Source organism: Hesperophylax consimilis, chromosome 10 (genome assembly GCF_061612785.1).
Source record: "Hesperophylax consimilis isolate HC1 chromosome 10, BYU_Hcon_1.0, whole genome shotgun sequence".
Taxonomy (NCBI): domain Eukaryota; kingdom Metazoa; phylum Arthropoda; class Insecta; order Trichoptera; family Limnephilidae; genus Hesperophylax; species Hesperophylax consimilis.
The window spans coordinates 21827180-21853181 of NC_142845.1; the positions used below are offsets into that span (position 1 = coordinate 21827180).

At 35.0% G+C, this 26002-nt stretch overlaps 2 protein-coding genes across 3 annotated transcripts in view; both read right to left on the reverse strand.

Annotated features, from left to right (window-relative positions):
* Positions 1 to 17728, reverse strand: part of caly (ubiquitin carboxyl-terminal hydrolase calypso) — a 44225-nt gene extending 26497 nt beyond the window's left edge. Inside the window, exons 1-7 of the mRNA XM_089636721.1 lie at positions 16983 to 17728; positions 16758 to 16902; positions 15061 to 15244; positions 4313 to 4497; positions 3966 to 4154; positions 3776 to 3888; positions 1529 to 1717 (exon numbers count right to left, since the gene is read on the reverse strand). Coding sequence (XP_089492847.1) covers positions 1529 to 1717; positions 3776 to 3888; positions 3966 to 4154; positions 4313 to 4497; positions 15061 to 15244; positions 16758 to 16902; positions 16983 to 17348 — 1371 coding nt within the window. The 5' untranslated portion in view covers positions 17349 to 17728. The remainder of the gene's footprint in view (positions 1 to 1528; positions 1718 to 3775; positions 3889 to 3965; positions 4155 to 4312; positions 4498 to 15060; positions 15245 to 16757; positions 16903 to 16982) is intronic.
* A 3543-nt stretch (positions 17729 to 21271) lies between these two features.
* The window catches only part of clu (clustered mitochondria protein homolog), a 107181-nt gene continuing 102450 nt past the window's right edge, over positions 21272 to 26002 (reverse strand). For both annotated transcript variants that reach the window (XM_089636724.1, XM_089636723.1), the window contains exon 24: positions 21272 to 25885. In XM_089636724.1, the coding sequence (XP_089492850.1) occupies positions 25756 to 25885 (130 nt within the window). In that variant the 3' untranslated portion in view covers positions 21272 to 25755. The remainder of the gene's footprint in view (positions 25886 to 26002) is intronic.

Genomic DNA, 26002 nt, shown 5'->3' on the forward strand with positions numbered 1-26002 from the left:
TTAAACCTAATAGTGTATGGTGAAAAAAATAAACAATATTATGTGAGCAATACGAGAAGCATTCTACGCTAAGTGATTATTTTAAATTTCATTTGAAAAAATAACCAATATTATTAGCACGTTCCGATGGTTTTGGTCCGCTGTATCGTGCGAGAGGCAATTGCACACGTGGTATTTCAATGAGTAATAATGTGTTACTCTGACGATACTTGAGAAGTGGCAATTGTTTTTGTTTTTATAATGATTTGGGCTTGGTGAAAATATAATAATTTGTAATTTTATAAAATTGAAACCTAGTTTATACTTAAAAAATTGAATACTAATTACTCAACAATGACTTTGTTTTCGATTTATTATGTTGCATTAGAAATAATACTTGGTTTTCAGCTACAAATTATATAGCTTGGGTATGCTGAGTTAGTATGTAGAAAATTTTATTGAAATATTTCCATTATTTACGAAGATATAGCGATTTAAAACAAATTAAACAAATTCGCGCGGGACCTTTATTTTCGCCCGTTTTCAGCGGTCAGCCGGCGAAAAAATAACCCGATCAAAGTGTGTTAAAATCGAGACTTATAATTATTAGATGTTCTTAATTAAATTCACCTCCCTAGTCCCCACCCAAGCAACCCGAATTGGCAAGAAGGCAGAACATACGACTGAAGAGGTAAGTATAAAACAGCAATATATTTAAGTATGATTCTGAGCTAGATGCTGGAGGAGATGTTAACGAGATTTTGTCACAACATAATTTACAATAAATCAGTTTACAAAGAAACAAGTGTTTTACTACCTTTCTACAAGTGACTCCTGACCTTCACCTGCCTCGCCTTGCCTAATTTTTGCTCCAAATCTCTGGCGTTTACCTCAAGTTAGGCAACCGCCAAACGCCAGAAGCGAGCAGAGACAACAGCACACCCAGTGCCCAACATTCACCGAGCACCGGGTGCGGGAGACAGACTCTACAATCATTTTCAACTTTACAACTATCATCACTATCGACCGTAAAGGAGCATCACTATCGGACGAAGACTCGGTTTGGACCCGGCGCCCTAAATCTACAGTCTTGTGCGGATTCACGTCCAGTACATAAAGCACTAATTTCCTCCTTAGTCTTGTTGATATATGATAGTGCATCGATTTAAAGGGTCGTTTTTTTAATTTTGCCAGAAGTCACATAAGTAAGTGACTTACGGGGGAAAAAACTTACGTATGTAAAAGCAGCCTTGTGCTAAACGAAAGTCCATGTTAAAATATTGTATTTACCTCGTATACAAATATGTACTATAATATGGAACTATAAACTTATTTTTATCACAAAAGTTAAGGTTTGCAAACTTTTTAGTGTTCTCAATACATATATGTTATTATGATTTATGGAAATACAATATTTTTACTTCAAGCTATCGATATATAGCTGCTCGCATAAAAACTGCCGCTTTTGGCCACGAAAAAATTTATATGTAAGATGGTTTCAATCTAATATGGCCAATGTGGCTATAATCGAGAGTATATGTATATGTACCTTGTACATGTTTCTCTTGTCGTTTTCATCAGCAAGCGCCTGCTGGCACTGCTGCACTTCAGCGTCAAGCTCCGCGATGAATGCCAGCAGCTCCTGGCGCGTCAGCGTGGCCCGCGGCGGCGCATCGCCACCCACACCCACCACCCCGCCACCACCACTGATGCGCACCCGCCCATCATCTGGCACCGCCTAAACAAAACCAACATTCATTGCAGGAGTGGACTCTAATATATTGTGTTGCCACATTCTAAATACTATCCTATTAAATATTTTAAAAAATAAACCATGGATTACCCATGGTCTACAGGTTTCTATTAGAGAAAAAGAAAAATTATTTAAACTAACAAAAAAAATCCCACAAAATAATTCAATTATCTTACACTTTAAAAAATACAGAAACAAACTAACGGCAGTAATTAAAATTACCAAAGGAGAATTCTATAAACAAAAGGTGTTAAATTCAGGTAACAGCAGTAAAACAATTTGGAAAACAATAAATAAAATAATTGATAAAAAAAGAAAGACAAGTGACATTTTAAAGCTACACATTAACAATAATATGATGCAAGTTTCTGATAACCCAAAACAATGTGCGAATGCTTTCAATAAATTTTTTTCTAATGTCGGAAAAAATCTCGCAAACGAAATAACTAACAACATAGATAATACCACCACTTAGGAATTCCAGTAGCTTCGTTAAATAAAACGGTTAGAACATTCGAAACGATAACTGAACAAGAAACTGTTGTCATAATAAAAAACCTATAAACTGAGTCCGCACCAGGTTTTGGTGGGATCACCGTTGAAATTCTGAAAAAAAATCTTAACTTTTTGAAAAAACCTATTACACATATCATAAACAAGTCTTAAAAAAATGAATCTTTCTATCTATATACAAAAAAAACTATTATTACACCGATTTTTAAATCAGGTGATACTAAAGAAATTAATAACTACCGACCTATATCAGTATTATCAAATATATAGAACAGGTCGCTTCTACGATTCGTTCTTAGGTTCAACAGCTCGGCTGTGGAACGAACTGCCGGCCTCTGTGTTTCCTCCCTCCTACAACTTGGGACTCTTCAAGACCCATGTTCACTCCTTCCTCTCCACAAAAAGACCCTCCACACAGCATCCCCAAAAATGACATAGGCCCTGAGGGAAATTATTATCTTCAGGGCCTCCTGTGTGGAGTTAATATAAAAAATAAATCCCCGAAATATCATTCCAATCTTCGTCGAAATCCCCTTAAGTGAAATGTGAAATGCAAAATTTTCTCAGTTTCACAGACGAGGTGGAATTCAATAAAAATAACAATTAAAACTGTTGATACGAATCGCGAATCCCAAATTGAGTGCATGGAGAAGATTTTAGAATCCGACAGCAATACTATCAATCAAGCTGATATGCTCTTACGCTACCTCAAAGATGAAACATTTATTTATTGATAGAATTTTTTACAAAAAATTATGCCACACTGTAATTTTTTATTCAGACAATAGCAGTTAAAAAGCTCAAATCCAATTGTAATCCGGAATATCCCCAACGAGTTCAAAGCAAAATCTGTTCAAAATGTATGCAATCCCACAATTTTCCTGAGCTACCTACTAAACTAATGAAAACCACAAAAACAATAATTCTGTCTGAAATGAAACAATAATTTGAATTTAGTAAACACTTTTCTGCAGCAACATTAAAGTACAGGTCAAATTTCCCATAACATGATTTCAGTGTGCCGCTTAAAACATATGACTTCCTAAATAAAGTTCAGTTAAAAGGTCAACTCTGTGCAATTTACGCCTGTAACGATTTTGCAAACGCTGATGGCGCTTTGTCAATTTTACAACATTTTAATACTTGTTTATTAAAAGACTTTTCCGAGACTGTGAAGTTACTAAAACACCAACTATGTTCACCACTCCGATGACCTTAGTTGAAAGTGAAAGATGTATCTCATCATTAAAAAGAATAAAATGTTTTTTAAGAAAAATGATGAGCCAGGACAGACTGGATGCTCTATTAGTGAAAAAGGGTTAATTCAGTGCCTGATTTCAACAAGAGGGTCATAGAGATCTTCGCTAAACAAAACAAGCGGAGAATAAAACTTCTTTATAAATAGATATATACCTTTATTAAATTTATTGTACTCTAGTAAACCCTCACATATTTTTACCAGGGGCCACCACTGGATAGGACAAATTGCAATTTTTGTGTAAAATGAATAATTCGAGTTGTTTTGCTTACCTTCAGTTCTCTGCTTGAAATTTGCACACCATCATCCATACTATCTGCCGGTCGAATAATGAAGAACTTTTTGCCATCTTCGGTAGGTGACATTCCCAGATTGTTGCTACAGCCTGAAGTAAAAATTAAAATCAAACAACGATGTTTGGCATACAAATGTAAAATAAAATACACAAGTAGTATTTGTTACCTTCCTCTAAAGATACATCATTGGCACACAATTGTACACTCATGGTTGTGATGAAGTCTACGGGTGTCAGGGTCACATATTCCATGGGGGGCGGATCTATGTTAATTAATTCCATGCTGGGCGGCTCTTCAACAGGCATTTCGCATACCGCCACGGGTTGGACTTCACATTCACTATTACTTTGGATATCTAAAAAAATAATATATAAACAGTTCAAGTAGGCGAACAAATTCACATGTATGTATAAACCGTATCTTTGTGAAACAGCCAATTTTGTAATTTAATTCATTGTAATATTGGTGGTGTCTACCGGCGGTCAGGAAGCATAGATGTTGGGTGGTGCCTACCTAGATGTATGACGGTGTTGTTGGTAATATCAGCCTCCCGCTTGGCCTTGAGTTTGTCCATCTTCTGCTTGATCTTGCACAGCTGTCGCAGGGCACTTTGCAACACGCCCTTGTTTGACTCCAGGCTCTTCAGCTTGTGTGTGATGGCCAGCCGGCGGTCAGGAACCACAGCCATTAAGTTAAACCTAAAAGATTCATTCATTCATTCATTGTAAGATTAGAATGCACTATAGCTTGAGATCTTGGGATACAGTTCATAAAGGTTTTGGGGTAGGTTATATTTATTGTGCTGTTTCTAAGAAGTAAGGAAAGTTCTATTAGAGCTTGAATAACTTTCAGTATTTAGTCTGGTGACATCATTACACTGGGATTTTTCAGAGAGCCGTTTCACTTCTCAATTTTAGCTTTGTCAGCTGAAACACCGATTTCTTTAAAATAGTGGATTTGCTCTTCAATTGAAAGAGTCACTTGCTCGTTGAATAAATGAATGTCAGACTCGTGTAACTTCTTTGTTCCAGTTTTGGCAAAAAGGCCATCAAGATTATGCAGAAATTAATTTAGACCCACTGTTCAATTTTAGGCGTTTGAACAAAACAACAATAATCTCAACGGTTGCTGACATGTCGAAATCAATTGAAAAAGATGCCTTTTTTGATGTCCAAATTAGACATTGAAATTGCGGAGGAAGTTGAATTAAATCTACAAGAAAAGTTCGATAGAGCTATTGATCTAGGACTTAATTCTAAAATCTCTTCAAAAATTAAACCAGTCAGAGATTTTAATATCAAATATTATGTAAAAGGAGCTGCAAATTTCGAATTCTAAATGCAGCGTAGAGTAGTATATCTATAAAACTGCTACGGGGATTTAAAATTAATACCACCTACCAGCGTGGAATCCCAACGAATTCTTTCTAGATGTGGACAATTAGCAACTAACATAAGATCATCACTAAATTTTTTTTTTTTTTTTTTAAATTGAAAAAATTTTTTGATACATATATATACAGGTACATACATAATAACAAAAAATAAAAGAGAGTAACAAAAAAAATCCCACAAAGGCGAGGCCTGTGCGTGGGCATTATTATTTGTATGTGGATATTTAAAACAGTGGTTTAAATAAAAATAAAATATTGTACATGGTGATTGATTTTACCGTAATTTCAGTTACTTTTTACTAAAATTCCAAAAATATTTAAGTGCTCAATGAATATTAATTGGTACAACAAGTATTAATTGATACAACAAACACATAGCAGACTTTATTATATATCTACTCTTAAAGCTAATTAGTTGTAAGTATAATTAATGGCTTTGTTAATAACTTATAAGAAAAAAATATCTATTTTGGCTGTTTTGAGCCAAGTTTTGATATATTTTTTATATGAATGAAGATTTTGACGAGTGGTCTCTTTAAGGGTTGAACATACTGAATTATAGATTTTTGGAGCAATAAAACTAATGTGTCTCTGGGCCTGTCTAGTTTTACAGTGGGGTATAACATACTCACAGGCGCCACATCTTCGACTGGAACGATTAGAATTTTTAATAAAATTGTTTGGGTGCTTGTAGATAAATTTAAGACATTGAAAACTATAGGTTTGTCTAAGGTCCAAAATATCGGTTTCCCTAAACAATTGTTTGGAGGGATAAGATTTACTTTTCTGGTACATAATCTTAATTATTGATTTTTGGGCAATTTCTAATGGTTTGAGATGATTATTGTAACTTCCTCCCCAACCAATTATTCCATAGGAAATAGATGAATGAACTAGTGCATCATAAACTAATTTTATGGTTTTTATATTAACTATATTACACATTCTTTTAAAAATATAATTTAAATATCTCAGTTTGTTAACAGTTTTTTCTATATGGCTGGTCCATTTTAGTTGAGAATCTATGGTTACACCTAAGTACTTAATATTTTTTTCTGATTTCATCTCTTTACAGTTTGTGCATGCGGTAGGGTTACAATTTACATTATGAAATCTTAAATTAAGATTAGTTTTGGGAGCTGACTTCAGTGTGTTATAGAAAGGAATACAGAGAGTTTTTTCATAATTTAAAGTAAGAAGGTTTCTATCTAGCCACTCTTTGACAATAGTAATACATTTGTTAGCCTTATTAGTTGTGTCTTCCCATGTATTTCCTTGGACTGTTATTGCAGTATCGTCAGCAAATGAGAAAATATTACCAGGTATAACAATGCTACATAAATCATTTATATAGATTAAAAAGAGTAGCGGCCCTAATACAGTCCCTTGTGGAACACCGTGTTTTACTGTATCAAAATTGCTCAAACACATTCCAATTTTTGTACATTGTTGTCGATTCGAAATGTAATTTTGTAAAAGCATGAGACATTTATTTTTAATTCCAATGTTGGATATTTTATTTAAGAGAGTACTATGGTTGACTGTGTCAAAGGCTTTCTTCAAATCTAAAAAAATTGTTAGGGTTTTAATATTTGAGTCTAGGTTAGAATAAATTCTATTGGTTAAATTAAATATAGCATCGTCAGTGCCGAGTTTGGTTCTAAAGCCATATTGGTTAGCTGATAGGAGTGCATGAGATTCCAGAAAATCGATGATTCGTTTTTTTATACATTTTTCTAATATCTTGGACAATTGAGAAGTTAAGGTGATTGGTCTGTAGTTGTCTGTTTTACATCGAGGTCCTGATTTGTGTATTGGAATGATATTCGCAAGTTTAAATAAATCCGGGAAAATACTCTTACTGATACATGCGTTAAATATATGATGTAGTGGTTTGATTATATGTTGTTTTATGGATTTAATTGTAGCATTACTTAAGTTATCAGGACCATTTGCAGACCTAACGCTTATGTTATCAATATGGTTTGAGATTTCAACTTCTGTAATTTCCATGAATTCAGATAGTTCAGAGGTAGAATTTTTAGTCTCTAAATAGTCTGAGAATACATTCTGAGAGTGTAAGCTAAGAGAAGGGTTATTGTCTATTAGGGTAGATGCAATGTTTGTGAAAAAGTGATTGAAATTGTTTGCAATATCTTCAGCATTCTCTAAGATTATATTATGTTCGGTTACAATTTTTTGGGGAATTTTGTGATCCTTTTGTTTCCTGTTTGAGATCTCATTTATGATGTTCCATGTTTTTCGTGAGTCGTTTTGTGCTTTTTGGAGTTGTTCAGAATAGTACTGTTGTTTGCATTTTTTTATAAGAGTATTAAGGTAATTTCTATATATAATATAATGGTTCCTTTTGCTGTAATTTTGTGTTTCATTGTTGGTTATGCAATGGTTTTCGTAAGTTTTGTAAGATTTGAATAGTTTATTTCTATGATGTATTGATATTATTAGACCACGTGTGATCCATGGTTTTATGTGTCTATGTTTACTTTTAGGTGGTTTTCTTTGTTCATAACATTTTTCAATGTGGTTTTGAATAATTTCATAAAAGTTATTTAGAGACATATTAGGGTCGTTATTAGAAAGCACCGAATCCCATGTTTCGGTTGTTAGTGATATGTCTAGTGATAGGTAATTAATTTTTGTTTTTATTTCCTGCTGGTTATTGGGATCGATGTTTCTGGGAGAATTTATAACGCAATGACCGTAGAAGGTGGGATAGTGGTCTGTAATGTCAATTTTTAAGGTAGCAGATCTATTTGGGTATTTTTTTTTTGCTTTCAGAAATATGTGATCAAGACATGAATCATTAGGATGATTGGGCCTAGTAGTACTGTTCAGGTAAGATAGGTAACCTTTGGTGTACAGTAAGTTTAAGTATTCGTTTGCAGATGGATTTAGTATTGCGTTTTGTATATTTATATTAATGTCTCCCATTAAAAATGAAAAATCAAATTGATTTGAGCTATGTTCGTCAATAAAAGTTTTAATTTCGTGTATGAACAAATTTGTGGATAATGAGGGAGAGCGGTAAGCTGACAAAATAGAATACTTTTTTCCTTGAGAGGTAAAGGTTGCGTGGACAGCATTTGAATATTTGAAATTTGGGCTGACAATGTTAATATTAGATATAGAATGTACATTATAAAATATGGTAATGCCATCATGAGAGGTGTGTCTAGCTGGAATTGAAAAAGAAATATAGTTTGGTAGGCTGAAAGGGATACATTCGCGCATTTGCGTTTCGGTAAGAGATATAAAATCAATTTGGAAAGATAACGAGTTTAAAAGGATACAGAACTCATCAAAATGTTTTCTAATACTTCTGATGTTCATATTTAGTACATTGAAAGATGTGTCTTCGAAGATTGAGTTTAGGTCTTGATAATTTTCGCATTCATGGTTTTCCGGGATGCTATATACTTCTAAGGAGGCCATTTTTATTGAGTCCGGGAGGTATCCAAAGAAGTTGTAGAAGTGAGGCACGGTTACTGGAGTGGAATGTCGCTCGCATCTTTGACATATATTATTGGTGAATCCTTATTTTTACGGAGAAGGACGTTCCCGTTTTTCGTCCACGCATATTGGTATGCCATTGATTTTGTTGCTCTCGCTAGCCAGAGTAATTGCTTGTTTTGTGGCGTCAGCTTTTCATTTATGTAGATAGGGTTTATCGAGGTGGAGTGATTTATATCTTTGGCGGAGAAATATCCCGCTTTCTTTTTTTGGGAAAGGATCCTGTCTTTCAATTCTTTTGTAGCCATCTTTATTGTTATACATTTCTTTAGTGAGTTGGTGTAAATGTTTATTATGGAATTATTATTTAGTAAATCTTCACACCCTATTTTTTTAAAGATGGATTCTATAGGTATTTTAGGATTTTCTTCTTTTTTAGTTTCGATTCCGTTGATTTCGAGCGATGTTTCAAGGCAATTTTGTAGAGATTGATTTACAACAGATTTTAAATTTTTGTTTTCTTTTTCCACTTCCTTGATTTTTTTGTGGAGTTTATTTCTCTCTACTTCATAGTCATCAATTTTTAGTGAAAGAAAGTCAATGGTCTTGGTGAGTTCGCACAGCTGGTTCTTGAGGTTTTTTACATCTTTTAATTCAGCAGAGAATTTTTTTCCTATAATTTCCGACATATCTTTTTTTAAGCTATCGATGTTTTTTTGGTTTTCAGTGTTTTGATATGCTATTTGAGACATTATGTCTTTTTTCATTACGTCCATTTTTTTTTCTAGGAACTGTATAATTTTATCTTCGCTATCCAGAATGGTTGTCTTGCCTCTGGTGGTGCTCATTGTGGATTTTTAAAAATAAGTTTATTGTTTAATTAGATGCTCTATTTTTTTTTTAATAGGGTTTCAAAAATATTACACGTTACAATGCAGATTAAAATTAAATTTAAAAGAACAAAAAAAATGCGGTTGAAAAAAAAGCAGCAAAGTTTTTTTTTTTTTTTGGAAACTGTGGGGTTTGAACTGACTTCCCGTATTCCACGGGGAGTATTGGCGAAACGTTTATACCACCAGGCTACTGACCGCCTGTGACGTATCGATAAATAATTATAATATTAATTGTGAGGGCACAGGTCCGTTTGTATTTGTTGTAATAAAAGGTTTTGATTGAGTTTGCAAGCCGGTCACTGTCACTTCAAATTGTCACTTTAATCACTTAAAATTGTAATGACTAGGCCGTTTAGACTAAACTAAATTGGATGAATCACTTCACTGGTTTTACAGGTAAACACCAACCGTCGGTTGTTTGATTTTGGTGAGATTTTAACTATGAATTTGAGCGATTTTTGTGGAGCGATTATTTGACGTGCGCACTGTTTTAAATGTTATTTAAAAAAAAAAAAATGATGAAACCTTTGACACTTTCATCTTATTAAAGTCGCATTTTATGTTTCAAAATATTGAATGATTTTTTTATTGCAATATGTATTTAATCCTACATTTGATTTTGTTCTTTTGTGCAGCTACTTTTACATTATCCCAGGATTGAAAAATGCTAGCACCATAATCTGAAAGCCCTAGTAATGTAGCGATGAGTCGTTTATGAGCGAGAGGCACAATTGAGCTAGCTCTTTTTAATGAGCCGTATTCCTACGATTCCCAGTAAACCGTACCATGGCTCAATTGAAAGTTTTTTTTATCAGGAGATATTTTTCAAAAATAGGTCCATTATAATTTATTTTATTTTATTTATTTATTTCTATACATACATTACAGTGTCTACCAAATATTTACATTTGTATATAATACATAAATTTAGAACTGTTGTTAATATGGTGTTTTATGCTGGGTGTGAGGTAGGTTTGAGTAGGTGACACTGTGGTGGATAATGTGATATGTTTCGTGAACACCTCACTGGGAGAGCCTGTGCTGAGGTGTTTACGTGGTTATGATTAACCTTTCCCTTACTGTGCTAAAAAAATACACGCGTTACGGTGCTGTGTAGTCAATACACATCTCAAAATAAGCGATTTAATATCGGAAAAATATGAATATTAATAGCTGATCGATTATGTTTATTATAATTTATATCAAAAGTGATAATAATTGTAATTTAATTGCTGAAAACATGAAAAAACCATCGGCAGATGCTAAAGAAACGTGCGAGAGGTCCACATCTAACGACGGTTCGCGGCCAACTGCCTAGCGGCGCGACTGGTGGCTGGCACAGACACAGCTGTGCGGTCGTAGGTATCGATGGTCTAAATCAAAACTACAACTGCAGAAGTGTGGATGTCTCATGTTCCCGCATAGCGAATTAAAGCGGGACATCAATAGCGTGTCATTTCCTCGCACACTCTTCGCGTATTTAGTATCACACGGTTGATTGTATCGGTGTATTTGTTCCCGATTTTTAACAAAAAACTCTGATTTTTAATTGAATTTGAAAAATATGTAATATATTATTTTTTAATTCAGTGCATAAATGTATAACGGAGGAATACCTTAAATCTGAACCCAGAATTAATTATATTTATAGAGTTATGAAAGTTATTAGAACCAATGTGTAGTAAATACACACCACAGATGAGGAAAGGTTAAATGGTACATGTATTTATGTGTATTGGTTAAATTTTCTTATATAAGTGTAAGTTGAGATTTTAAATTATTATTTTTTTTTAAATGGTTATTGTACATTGTTATTTAACCTTTTAAATGCCAGTAGGTAGAAGTGTAGCTGTGCACAGCAGGCCAAGAATGCGAGTTAACTCGCTCTTGGCACAGAAGCGGTTAAAGAAAAAAGGAAAAAAAATATTTTTTTATACGCACATATATTGTTATGAAAATAGTTCATTTAAACATAACAATTGTAATCAGGTACTGATTATCACTTCAATTATTGTCTATGGGTTTTTTTTTTGACAACCACATTTGAGCGCAACATAGGACGATAGGAATTATTCTTGCGGGTTTTGGCACTTACCCACAGGGTCCAGTTGGGCTCGGACTCTGTGGGAATGTCAAAGTGCCAAGTTAATTACGATTGTGAATTTTAAAAGTCGAGCGGAGCAAATGCTCGAATAATTTGATCCCGGCATCCGATCCTGAAACGCGGATTATGGCATTCATGTGCAACACCGCGAGTAAATACGTTTAATGCGCGATTCAAAATCTGAACCCGGGACAGTGAAACGCGGTCAATGGACACCGGGGTGCTAGATTCCGTTTCGAGAGTAATCCTCAAAAAGGGCGGCAATCCTCACTCGCTTCGCGCGTAATACCTGACAGGAGCAGGCTGTAATTGACAATTTATCGGTCGGGTATCATATTTGAGAGCGGAATCGCCTATTTCCCGCCTCACCACACACGCTTTGCGGTCTTCGCTAATACTTGAAGGGATGGTAACCGGAGGCCATTGCGGAGGAACTGATACTCCCTGGGCTGGGACTGAACGAGAGACGGAGTTGGCGGGCTGGTCGCCCGCGCTGAAGCAGTCGCGGACCCTTGAAGGAAGGCGTCTCCATCCATCCACAGTATAGCTAGATAGATAGGGTTACAATATAGGGTCTGTGATGGGGGGTAAGTTTATATAATATCTTTTCTGTAAAAAACCTTATAAATGAAATAGAGGTTATTGTTCCTATTAGAGAAATTGGCTTTCATTAATACTCATCAGATCTGCTTGCGAATAAGCCCCTATGCCCATCCCTGAGGGAGGGTTTCATGTATCTACCACAGCGCTCGGCATACTTTGTCACTCAAAGTTTGGCGTCCTAAGTTTCCTACGGAAACAAAGCCAACCACTGTGCTGGTTGTAAATCACTATGTAAGTACCCACGTATCAATATATATATATACACCCATGTATACATACATATAACATAAATACATATATATATATATATATGCATGCATACACACATATAAGTAAACACATGCATACATACATACATACACATTCATCCATGATTATGTTTGGTTTGGTGTTATAATGTTTTGTATAAAATGGATATCTTGTTTTTTGATCCAGGCTGTGATCAGTTTTTTGTGAATGTTTGTGTATGTATTTCCCATTAGTAGTTATCCAAGTATTAAGTGTTATTACATACTCAGAATCAACAGATTCGTTATTGGCATATGACTATACGACATCTGGACTTGGAAGTACATACCTACACCAACTAACTATCTAGCATCTCATTTATCTCGTGTTACGAGGCGGCCTACTGATACCAAGAGTCGTACGATCATTCATACGCTGGGAGCTAGTATCTGGGAGCTAAGAGCCGTATCGGAAGAGCCATAGCATGGGAGCCGTACCGGGAGAGCCGTATCGGGCGAGCACAGTATTCTCGTTGCTCATACACTCTGAGCTCGCGGCTCCCATTCAAATGAGCAGTCGTTCAATTAAGTTGACTCTTTGAGCAGTATGAAAATATTGAGCTGGTATCATGTGTTCCGTTATGACATTTGTCATTTTTCTGGTACATACATTGATATAATTTTACAATAAAACACTTTTTTATATAAACAGTTAAAAAGTAAAGAATAATACATTTAGCAGATTAACCAAAAAAAATCCCACATAGGCATCGCCAGTTCGTGGGTATACTTGTGTTTATTAACAGTTAAAATGTTACTCACATACATACATTATCTTTGTAGAAGATTAGAAAATAAAATTGAAAAAATAAAAATACAGTGTTTACTGAATTACAATTCAAAAGACATGATTGAAAAATATAAAAAAAAATAATTAAAAATGTTAAGTTACATCAGGTCAGATGTTACGGCAAGTAAATGTTTGTATCAATGGTATTTATCCAAGACTCAATATGATTCATCAAACAGTTAAAAAGTAAAGTAAAACTCATTTAACAAAATAACCAAAAAACCAACCATTTGTTAAAGTTAAAAATTTTACTCACATACATACATTAAGAAGATTAGAAAAATATAAAAAAAGAAAAGAAAAATGTTACGATACATCAGTTCAGATGTTACAGCAAGTAAATGTTTGTATCAATTGTATTTATCCAAGACTTTAATACATTTTTATATTTTATGTAGGATGATTTATTTTTACATTCAATTTCTGAAGTCTTATAGAAAGCATTATACATTTTTGGTGTTATAAAATACGCATGTCTTTGCGCAAGTCTGGTTTTACAGTGGAACTTTAAAAAAAAAAACAAGGAGATTTTGGAGATTACGTCACATCGGTAGCTTCATTCGGCTCCACCAATCACAAAACAGGATTCAATAGTAGATGTTGAATTCACGCATGAACAGCTAGCGTTAAAATGCGGCAAGTATCGATCAACCGTCATCTGCTCAACATCTGAGAGATCTACCGAAGTTAAACCGCCGCAAGATGGTGTGAAATCTCGTAATTGTTGCAAGTGACGTCTGCCGTTTGGGACAATGATTAATTCTATCGTAAGTAGTGTTTTAAATGTATCATTGATCAACTTCCGTCACCTATATACGTGAATTAGAGATACCGCCGTAAATGAGAAGCGACGTCCGATACGACATATTGTAAAGTACCGAAATCAATACATACTGATATCTACGGCCGAGAGATACCGCCGTCAAACATAATTATTTGCAGCAAGGGATCGCCGAGTGTGTGTGCATTAATTCACGTTTATAAAGTGACTTGTGATTATTCAATATCGAACATTATCATCAGGTACGGGCCCGCCATTGATATCAACATACCAGCATACAGCAGGTTGGTCAAACCTTGCGATCAGAATTATTGCATTGTACTGTGTTGGTTGTGGCACCGCGATTCTACCAAATTACAAGTCTCCCTAGAACAAAGAGAGGATCGAACTCCCATCTCTGACCCAGTACGGTGACGCGAACTAGAGCGTCATCAAGGTGTTTTAAATTTGTTTGTGTTATAATCCTTTGTCCTCTCCAAATAAGAATCCAATAGAGCTTTAAATTGGTTTATATTAGTAGCATCAATGACATGTTGTGGAAGTTTATTCCATACTTTCAATACTCTATTTGCAAGAAAGTGTTTCCTAGAATTGGATGCAAAAGATGTTTTGTTAATTTTTTTTAATGTCCACGGTGATTTATATTTTTGTTGGTGGTAAAGATTTCTTGGAAGTCAGGGCAACTATAACGTCCAGATAAAATTTTCAATCAAGTCACCCCTTTCTCTTCTTTCTTTTAAGGTTTGTAATCTTAGTTCCTTCCAAAGCTAATATAGCCAAGTGGGCCATGGGTTGTGCACCACTGATTTACAGGAATAATTATTAGCTTATTTGTACACTGAAAATGTAGTTTTGTGAAGAATCACATCAAGAACACTAGGAATAACATTGCAAGTATTTAAAAACTCATGGCCTTAGGGCCTAATATTTATATGATACCTTATATCGTGATACTGCTCCCCCGTATCAATGCCCAGCCTCTCAGACATGACCCGGCGGAATTTGTCGGTCCAGTCTTCCCCGGCGCTCCACGGCCCATGGTCCTGAGGGTAGGGCTTCAGCCCATCCAACTCAAACAGTCGCCCGTGGATGGGCACGAAGCTGACAAAGTGGAAAGCCTCGCCTGCGGGAGAAGTCAATCTTACTATTATTCTACTGGTAACTGGTAGGATTTACATTTTCATCACCTTCTGTAGAGTGCATACAAATTAACTAGCTTAACTACCCAAATTCGCCCAAGATTTGGATTGAAAAATATGACATTTCCAAATAGTATAAAACAAAGCCACTATCGGCGTCTGTCTGTTTGTGTGCTTAGTTCTTCTAAAAACTATGCAACGGAGTTTGCTAGGGTTTTCACTATCATTTAGAGAATTTCTTCTGGAATGTTTGAAAGTAGAGAAAAGTCGAGCAACACCGGGTACACGTCATCTAGTCACAGATAAATTAATGTTCCCAAACTTTATTACCTCATGATGAAAATGATATTGTGAGCTGAAAATTGCGTAGGTTTAAAAATTCCAGACAGAAAAAGTGTTCATATTCAAAGTATTGTATTACAAATTGTGTTTTTTTCATTTGATATAATTTGTTTTTTCACTATGTTTGAGTATTTTTTGACCCATACATTCTGAAAATTTTTGATTTGAATTGGCAGCCGTGAGTGAAAGAGTGTATCAGCCGTGCTATGGGCTTGACTTTCCAAATCATATTGAAAATATAATAAATTATATTGAAAATTTAAATCATCTTCGGCCACCCCCCTGCCCCGACTGGGTCCTCATCACTCTGTGTTCTTTTTTTAAATGGGATTGCGACATGAAAGTAGTTGAGAGCCCCAACACTAATTCATTCGTGAATATGGATTGTTGAAGGTGGTATTAACAATGGATTATCAAAGACAACATAAATATTACGTCTAATGAATATGGTCATGTTAATAACAGGCATGCTAAAGATGAAATCATTGGCACTCTTAAAATAATGTTCATTAGTGAGAGAAATAAAATTAGTTATTCAGCACTAATTATTCATATTAATGCCACCAAGCATTGATGTATTATATTTAGATGACGCGAAGCAAAAAAACTGGTTCCACTTAGTTGGGGCTTAACCCTTGAGACGTTGTTGATTTGCACGGATCGAACCTTCTACAAGCTTCCATTTTTTCAAAGACAATAACAAGCACTATTTCGTTCTCTTTCTAACATAAAAGAAATAATTATTTTTTAGATGAGAGGAAGAGAGATAGATGCATTTTAATAATGTGCGGTCGTTCTGGGACAAATATGGTCTTAGGAGAGTATAATGCGCGCACGGCATTTGGGACTGTTTGGGTCTTAGAAGGTCCCAAGGGTTAACATGTTCGGTGCCAATCACTCCGGGCGGACCGATCATATGTAATTTAATGGTAACAAAAGCTGATGGCAGCGAATATGTTAAGTACCCCCAACTCTTTAAAGGCAGGAAAACTGACAAACATTGGAAACTGCTAAACCTGGTACCCGCTCTCACATGCTCATAGTGGAACCTGCATTGAGGCGATATTATATACACGATAGCGCCTCTAATTGTATAACTATGTGCCACCAAGCAGCTGGGTAAGTAGTGAAAAGCAAACTTAACTAATAGACAACCTGTGAACCTTCCGGAAGACATGGCCGCCTTGTCTGTCTTCCTGCGAGCCTGTGGGATGGCGTGTGAGTTGTGCGCACACGCCAGCTCCGGAGTGTTGCTGATGGCCCAGCCTTTGTTCTCAGGACTCATGGCTGTTGTATGAACCTAACAACAATATCAATCACATCGTTATTCCAATCACATCAACTACATCAAGATAGATAATGATATAAAGTCTGGTGTACCTTTAATCTGCTCAGAGTGTGGCCGAGATGAATATTAGGACAGTTGAGCAGAACTGAGAGCAGCGCGTGTGTAGCGCAACTGTTTGGAACCATTTGTTGAGCAAAGAAAATATTATTAACTGCTTCTTCATCCTTCACAAAACTCTCTATTTGATCGACTACCTTGCGGCGTGATCGGCGTTCTTCGATCCATCGGAATAGAAAAATAAAACCGTAAACTGGTAACTCTAAAGGTTTGTGCAAATCGTAGATTTCCTCAACTTGGACCGCTTTAACTCCGAAATCTTCCAACAGCAAGGTGAATAAACCGGGATCGCTTTCCAACTCCAGCCATCCCTCTGTTAAACTATTAAGTTCAACCGGCATTTTCGAACCTTTAAAACTACAGTCGTTAAGATCTACTGACAGTTAGCTGTTATTTTAAAACGACCGGGTGCATGAATAAACCTGACAGAGTGTGAGCACGGCCATTACCAAAACGATATATTATATAGATTACATATATATTCGAATGGAAAACATAACAAAATAAATAAACTGCGCACACCACTCCACAGTCTGAAGTAGCCTCGAAATCTCGATTACGCAGATGAATCACACTATTTATTTAAACTGCATTATTTAGGCATTTCGAATATTGATAATAAATTTAAAAAATATGAACCGGCACGACAATAAATAACTTTGAAAACATTCGAAAAACTAAACACGGACACAGGAAACTGGTTCTGCGTTCCTGTGATATTGTTCAATCATAAATAATGACATAGACAGTGTTGCCAACGGATCTAGGCCTAATGTCGCCGTTTTTCAAACATTTAGTAGCCTAATGTAGCCGAATTTCAGTTGCAGTAATTCTAATGAACTCGCATAAATTCTGCCCACACATATTCTACGTGAGCTTGATTCCCCCTTTTATTAACATAATTCCCCACAAAAATAATTCAAAATTAGTACTCCCCACAAAATATTTTAAATCCATGGGGGGGGGGGGGTTGTTAGAGAACTTCGCTGAAAAAAGATTCCGCACACCCAAAACCATCATATGTGATTCCCCACAGCAATTTTTTGAAATCCATCGAGGGGGGGGGGGGGTGGCTACAAAATTCCATTTCGAAAAATTCCTCACATTTTTCCATTAAAATTAAAAAATTTCATTTCAATTATTTATTATTTGTAATTTGGCTGGTTTAAATAACTTGTCTCTGAGGTAACCTAATCGGCGACCTGTCGCCTTTTAGATTTTTTCGTCGCCGATTCTCCTTCTGAGTAGCCTAAATGGCGATAAATCGCCTTTGTTGGCAACATTGGACATAGACGGCCATAGAATATAGATGATACACCAATCTATGGTGCAGGTACTGTCAATCTAAAAAATCACTTAACCAGGGGTTATAAACGCAGGGTCTCCCTCGCCCTCGTTCGAAATTAGGTACGAAAATGTAAAAATAATAATAATGGATTATTATTATAACAAACCTCTAATCAAAATCTCTCTAAAATTATATAATTAAAAAAAAACAGATATAAATACATAATACATATTTTTATAATGAAATACCCCTGACTTGTTTTATTAAAAAACCAGAGCATTTTTTGTACAACACATAATTTATTTATATAATTTGGGAGGCGGGTATGGCCGCCCCGGAAACCATTCAGACTTCTGCCAGACTTCAGGTCACCCCAAGTGGTTGGCTACGTTTGGTAATAGCAGTGATTAGCATGGGTGCCCGGGCAACGGATGAATTTACCCACCTACTGTGCAGCGGGCCAAATTTGGAGAGATTGGTTGAGGGATACCTTTTTACCTCTCTCAGGACTCTCTCGATCCATCGCCTTGCACCGCAGTGGGAGGGATGAATTCCGTCACTCCTGTACATTCACCTCAGATTCGGAAAAAAAATTGTAGAGAGAATCTAGCCAATGATTAGACATGAGAGTATTGTAGATGGGAGTTATTTCATCTAAGTTAGGTACAGAAGGGGGGCAATTTTGTCTAAGAATGGTCTAAGAATTACGCTTATTAATACGCTTGAGGAGATGTTGAAATGAAGGAGGATCGAAACCATATTTGTACATAAGATAATTCTCCATAGTCATGTTGTAACGGTAGGAAAAAGATTTGGCTTTCCAAATTCTTACTACCTTGGAACATTCCTCATCCCATTAGGGAGTTTAAGTGGTTTAGTTTTAGGGGGAGGATTTGATTTATTTATTGCAGTTATGAGCATTGATTTAAAGTCATTATAGTCATCTTTGACAGATAATATCGGTGGACGGTAAATTTAGTAGGAACTTGTCCATTTGCAAGTTAAATTCGTCCCATTTGGTGTGTTTTGTTTTAATCTTAGTCGAAATATGGGACTTGTCTCATTGGAAATAAGTCTGATAAGTGATAGGAAATTCACTTATCTTGACCTTCTATATAATATCAGTGGCGGAAAATGGGTGGTGCGCTAACAATATTACCAGTCTATTCGTATGTCAGTCAGGTAACCCTTAAGCGGTGAAGGAAACTAGCAAATAGCAATTTTATACTTATACCGACCTGCTGGAGTGATCAGTATGCGAGTTGGAACTAATGTGGAGCCATCTCTATCTTATCCCTTTGGTATTGCAAATATATTATTTACTTACTTACATGATTCCATATAATTGAGCTAGGATTCACTCACCAAACACAAGAGCCTCGTCTCTTTATGGTGGGGAAAAGCTATTATTATTTACCTTTATAACACTGTATAATATGTATAATTGTATATTTATTGTAAAAAACATACAAATATTAAAAAAAAATAAAAATCTCGCCGAAGAGTTTGAGCCATTGGCGAGCGCCATTCACCTTTAGTAGAAATTTTAATACTATGGTCAGCTTCCAAGGTGACGTTTCTTGATGAGAGATATGGAATTAGCTCGCTCCACATCACTTATGACACGTTATACAAAGAACGAAAATTCGAACCGGTTGAATTTAACTTAATTCTTATGGTATTCTTAGAGTAAGAATATAGTATTACTCTTGTTTCCTTTGATTTTCGGTGATATTATTATCGGTTAATAATTATTATTTTTAGATTGACCAAAATTTTGGGAGTGCGTTGCTCCAACGCTCCTTAAACCTAGCCGCCAATAAATAAGATGCCAATCATTTTCTTTAGTCGTTGATGCAAATGCATATAAAAAGTCAATCAAACTGCACCAATGAACTAAAAAAAATGCAGAAAGGTGGTTAACAAATCAAGATTTTTTTAAAATATTGATATTTAAAAAAAATCATAACCACATCTTCGGATCTACCGGATCTGCCCTGATGATGGACACTGCAACGCTGTCCGAAACGTCGGCTAAAGAAGGAGTTAGCGCAACACGGCATAACACCCCAAAAACAAACAACAAAAATATTGATATTGTTTATAAATAAATTAGTATCCAAGTAATCCACAGCGCCCTTGAGGTGATTTTGCACAAAAACGGCGCTATACAAGTCATCCAATTATTATTTATTTATTATTGATTGTATAAATATGTCTATGAGTGTGTTTGAGTAAGCTGTGTGCCTTTGAGTGTGTGTGTGCCTCAGTATGTTGACTGTGTTATATATATCCGTCTATTTTATGCCTTTGTAATGAAGTCACTTAAAATATTATTGTCTATATTATATTTTCCCATTATATGTGTGCTTTAGTGTTATAATAAATATTGTGAAATTGACCTGCTGACAAACTTGCTTTGATTTTTTTCATGAGAAGTTTAAAACAAAAAAATCTCCGAAAGTTGTTTAAAATTTTGACAAAATGTTGCATTTGAATAAGCGTGAGTTTTATATACCTATATTATATATTGTCACCTGTAACAGGTAAAAACAGCGCCATCTCTTGGACAAACTTGCTCTTTTTTTAAAAACAGCGCCATCTGTTGGACAAACATGCCTTTTTTTAAAACGCGCTATTGTTTCTCTATCTGCACAGACAGATAGAGCCACAGCAACACGTGGCGGGATAAAGCTAGTGAAAGTAAATAAAAAGGACATTTAACAGCTAACATTAACCTAGTGAATGATTTTGACCTAAAAACTCACCTCTTTGTGTGAGGTTTATGTATATATATATATAATTTAGCAAAAACGGCTGCCCTGTAAAGAAAGGTTGGGGAAACAGTAATCATTCATTGGTCGCAAGTCATACGGGTCATACAAGCCATGGGGGAACCAGGGTGGAGAATTTTTAGGGCATCATTAAATCATGCTGATAATAGGAAATAAAAGCAACCACAAAATGTCTATTTATTTTTATTACAAAGTATTTTGATGTTTTCTCTTGACACACTTCCTGATCATATATATATAGGTAAGATTTGTGTTTAGAATACTGTTTTTGTTTAGTAATTATGACCAGAGCTATTTGCTGGTAAAATCAAATAATAGCCTGCTCAGAAACACAATTCTACGACACTTTTATTTGGAAATATTTGTAGGTATTTATTTATAAATCACAAAACTTAATCTTAACGGTGCAATAGGATTAAGCTACAGACTAAAACTAAACTACAGCTAATAGGAACACAATGGACTTTTGGCAGGTGTTCACCGAATCGGACTGTAATACACTCATGTAACAAACATTGCTATCCTGTACAGGTACAGACCTACAAAGTAACAAAACAAATAAAACATTACTAATAACTCTGTTGGCTTCACTCTATTGCACCTTGGAAAATATACCCAAAAGTGAGTTCTTATACTGCCATGGTAAGTGGTAAGTAAAAACACAGTATACCATAGCAGTATTCAGGTCTGAGGGTAAAGTGTGCTAACTTCGGGGGGTAATTCTACATGATAGTGCAAGTAAAAAAGATAAATAAGTTTTTTCGAAATTAAATGTTTTAAGGTAGTTTTCAGGTAAGGTTGAATTGTTTGTTGCGGGAAGATAAATATTCTTTTATCGAAAATATATTTGTAAGGGAAAATAAACATAGTTATTTATCTTTTTACTTCTACCATTTTGTAGATCACCTTCTGAAGTTAGCGCACTTTAGGCCCGTACACCCTGTAGATTTCATGTCTACTGATAATCAACCCACTTTAAACAAGTTATTGTAAGGTTGTTTTGTGTTATTTAAAAAAGTATTATGTTGAAAGCCAATCAGTTGATTCAGGTTCGGTAGACTTGATATCAAATGTTAACATTCTTCAAATGATTAAAAGGTATTTCATTTTATTGAAATAAATTCAATGAAAAAATATTTTTTTACCCAAAGGGTGTAACAGGAACTGACTGTACCCAACAGACTTTAACTAGCGATTCCTGCCGCTGACATAATATCCTGATAAACTGTCTAAGGCACATGTCCTGTTACATCATGTGTTTGTTTACTACTTAATGACCATTCCCAAAATAAATCATAAAATTATCAACAAACTGTGTACATAAAGCTCTATGAAGAATAATATTCAAATAAAGATGGGAACACTTCTAACAAAAAAATGATTAGTTAACAATAATTTAGACATGAAAAAGATATCATAGTGCAGTGGTATAGTCAAGAATTGTTGGTATTTTATAATAAATCTAGTATGGCTTTCAAACATTGGCTAATCATCACACTTTGTTTGGAAATACAAGACATTTTAAGACTAAAAATGCGATTGTCACAAACACAAAGCAAATCATACAAGTAAACTGTTCAACAAACCCCTACAGGCAATTTTTTTTGTCACGGCACTGTTCAGTCGAAGGCAATACTGTAACTATTTTGTTCCTAGATATATGTATATATTTTAAAATAAAACCATGACAGAAAACAACTGCTCTCAGTGTACTTTCAAAGCATTTCTAAGAGACCAACCGTTATTTATTGTTAAAATCACGTAATGTGCCTTTACAAACAGAATTACCTGCAGGAGTACGAATTTCCTTAACACAGGTTAAGGAAATTCAACAAACACATGGTCCAAAACCACTACATGATCCAAAACACTTATTATTCATTATAGCTTCTAAAATACACCTAAAAAAAAGTTTTCTTTGCTATCTGTAGTAGGATTGTAAAATGATATAATTTTTTGTTATTTTATATAATTGAAATCTATTTATAAAAAAAAAAATACTTTGGACTAAAGTTGTGTTAGAAATTGGGAGAATGTTAAAGTTAGCAGCTGATGAGATTATGTGAAATACATCACCTATGCTGCATACAAAGGTGTTCACAAACAATAACAATATCATCAAATTTATGGTATCATTTAGTGTGTAAACCGTTTACTAGATTGTTTCAAATATCGGTGTTTTGGTGCGCATGGCTTTTTGGTTCATAGTTGTGGTGTAGGACCATAGTTGTGTGAAATTGATTTAAAGATGCTCGAGTACTGCAAACATTGATGGGATTGTGCAGAACATCTAACTTTAAAGTTTACTTCCGTATAAAAATTATTTATAAAAACAGCATTAATATTATTTGATATAGATGTTTGTGTACGAGCATGGTTATATACATTTAAAATGAAACAATAAAAGGACTCTTCTTGAATTGAAAATCTGGTAATAATCACAGTAAACATATTGTACATATGCCAAAAATTGCACCTGAACCTTTTGCACAATGTCACCGTCGTTTAAGTGTTTGACTGAATACAAAATATTACAATGTAACATTTGATTTGATGTATTTTTAAATTCATTATCTCATTTAATTGAATGCATTATTATCATTGATTTAGATACACAATATAAAGAAACAGTATTCCTGAGCACAACATCTGTGAATGTCTATGCTATGCTATCGGGTCTGTGCAAAAGAGACTTGTTTAATATACATTCATTAGAAAATCAGTTTCCACATGGATTCATAAAAACTATGCAAATAACAGTTATATTAGAAAAGTAGATAAATTCAACAATGATATTGAAAAAGACAACCAAACTTAACTAAACTTACCAAGTTTTCACAATATAATTATTCGCACTGCATTCTGACGTCAGTGCGCAGCTTCTGTCAGGCCAGTGCTTATACATTTTAATAAAATTAGATTTCGAGATACAAATTTAATATCCACCTCCTTCGACAGCTATAATAACAGCAAAATAACCGACAAGAAAGAATCGGACATCTTTCTGAAAAGATATTGTCATTTTTTATTTCTTTACTTATGTAATATATATATATTCGTTGGAGACAAATTGAATAATATTATTTAAAGAAATGCTTTGCACGATGATGGTGCCTGTAACCAGTTTAGTCCAGTTCAGTGGTCAGGTTCCGCTGCCACGTAGCTAATGTAACCAGTTTAGTCCAGTTCAGTGGTCAGGTTCCGCTGCCACGTAGCTAATGACTAGACTAATGATTAGGAATCGGATTCCTGTCGTAAAAACGGCCTCACCTTTAGCGAAACCGTTCTTGCACAAAAACCCAGGCCCTCCAAATAACCAATACGACGCGCAAGCAGTTTACCTATCATGATGTAATATGTAACAAATTAAGATGAATGACAGGTAACAATCCTAAGTTGCAACTACAACTAACTGTGCTTTTTCATAATGAATGAAAATGATTGATAATAATCAAACTTAACAAGTTACTCCGGTCCGGTTAGAAAATATATCAACCATCTCTTGATCTACAAAAATTGTGAAGACTTTTCTAAAAATAATCCTACCTTAGTTGCAATGTTTTTTTGTAATAATTCTTATTGTGTCTTTCGCGACTTAACAAGTTTCGTCCATTATTGTTTAACAGTAGCCTAGAACTAATTAATCTACTATTTAGTTCTAAAACGCAAAAGTCAATAAAGCACCTCGATTTAAATTCCCTTTCAAAACACTAGCATCGATCTCCGAATGAATCTTAAATCATAAAAGAAAGCAATATTCTAGGAAAAATACTTCAACAACTAATTAATATGTATTTCACTTCAGTTTCCGCAGTAACACTCCATGTGAGAACAGGTTTGAAAATACATTTAAAAACTTGACTCTTTTTGTACATTATATTTACAGTAAAGATGCAATCTTGTGTACCCTCAGTGTCATGGCAGTGGTGCGTTAATGAATCAATATGTATTTCACTTCAGTTTCCGCAGTAACACTCCATGTGAGAACAGGTTTAAAACACCCAGTGTCGTCATCGCAGTGGCTTGTTAGTTTATGGAATACTATAAAAGCCAATCCCAATTGTAATTACATAAGTTTATCACCGCACTACTTTAGTATAGAAATAATCAAGTATACCAATACCAATGCACTGGTTAAGTTTTGCTTGCATCTTCACTATCAGAGAAGGCACACACAAGAATAAGTCAGAGCGTGCGTCTTCTCTTCAACTGAGCCAAACTCTTCAAACTAACAACCCAACGTGACTAATAAACATCTGGATCAAAATTACAGAATGTTCAAATTAGAATTAATTCCAAATATTAATATTGTTGCAACAATATTGTACAATATAAAATAAACAATCATAATTATTAGCATTAAAACAAGTATAAGATATTCACAAATAACAAAAAAAAATCCAAAAAAACAATCGGTAACAAGATGAACAATAAACAATAACTCACAATGATGATGGCGGCCTATACAAAAAACAGTCTTATTGGCGATATTGAACTTTTCCTTTTGTTTAAGTTGCTTTGGAGCCGGGGTGAGTGGCACGAGAATATGAATCCATTATTAATTTTAATCACAGGCCGATTAAACTATCAAAGCTTTATCGAAAAAAAAGGTTTGGTTCCCTTACGGATATAAGGTTTATCTTTTCACCCGCCATATGAGGTTATTCAGCTGCTGCTCGATGTCTCCGGTGCCGGGCCCGCTGCGGAGCCGCCCTCCTCCGGCGGGGGATCTGAACTGTTCTCCTTCAACTGACGCTTCTCTATCTCGGCCTTGAAGTGCTCAATGTCTTGTTGGCTGCAACAAACAAACACATTACTCCTCGCTTCTATTCTCCAGTCTGTCATTAGAGGCGCCCCAATACTTTCCCAAAGACGGTATAAAGAAACCATTTGTTTACCTTCTTCGTCGTAC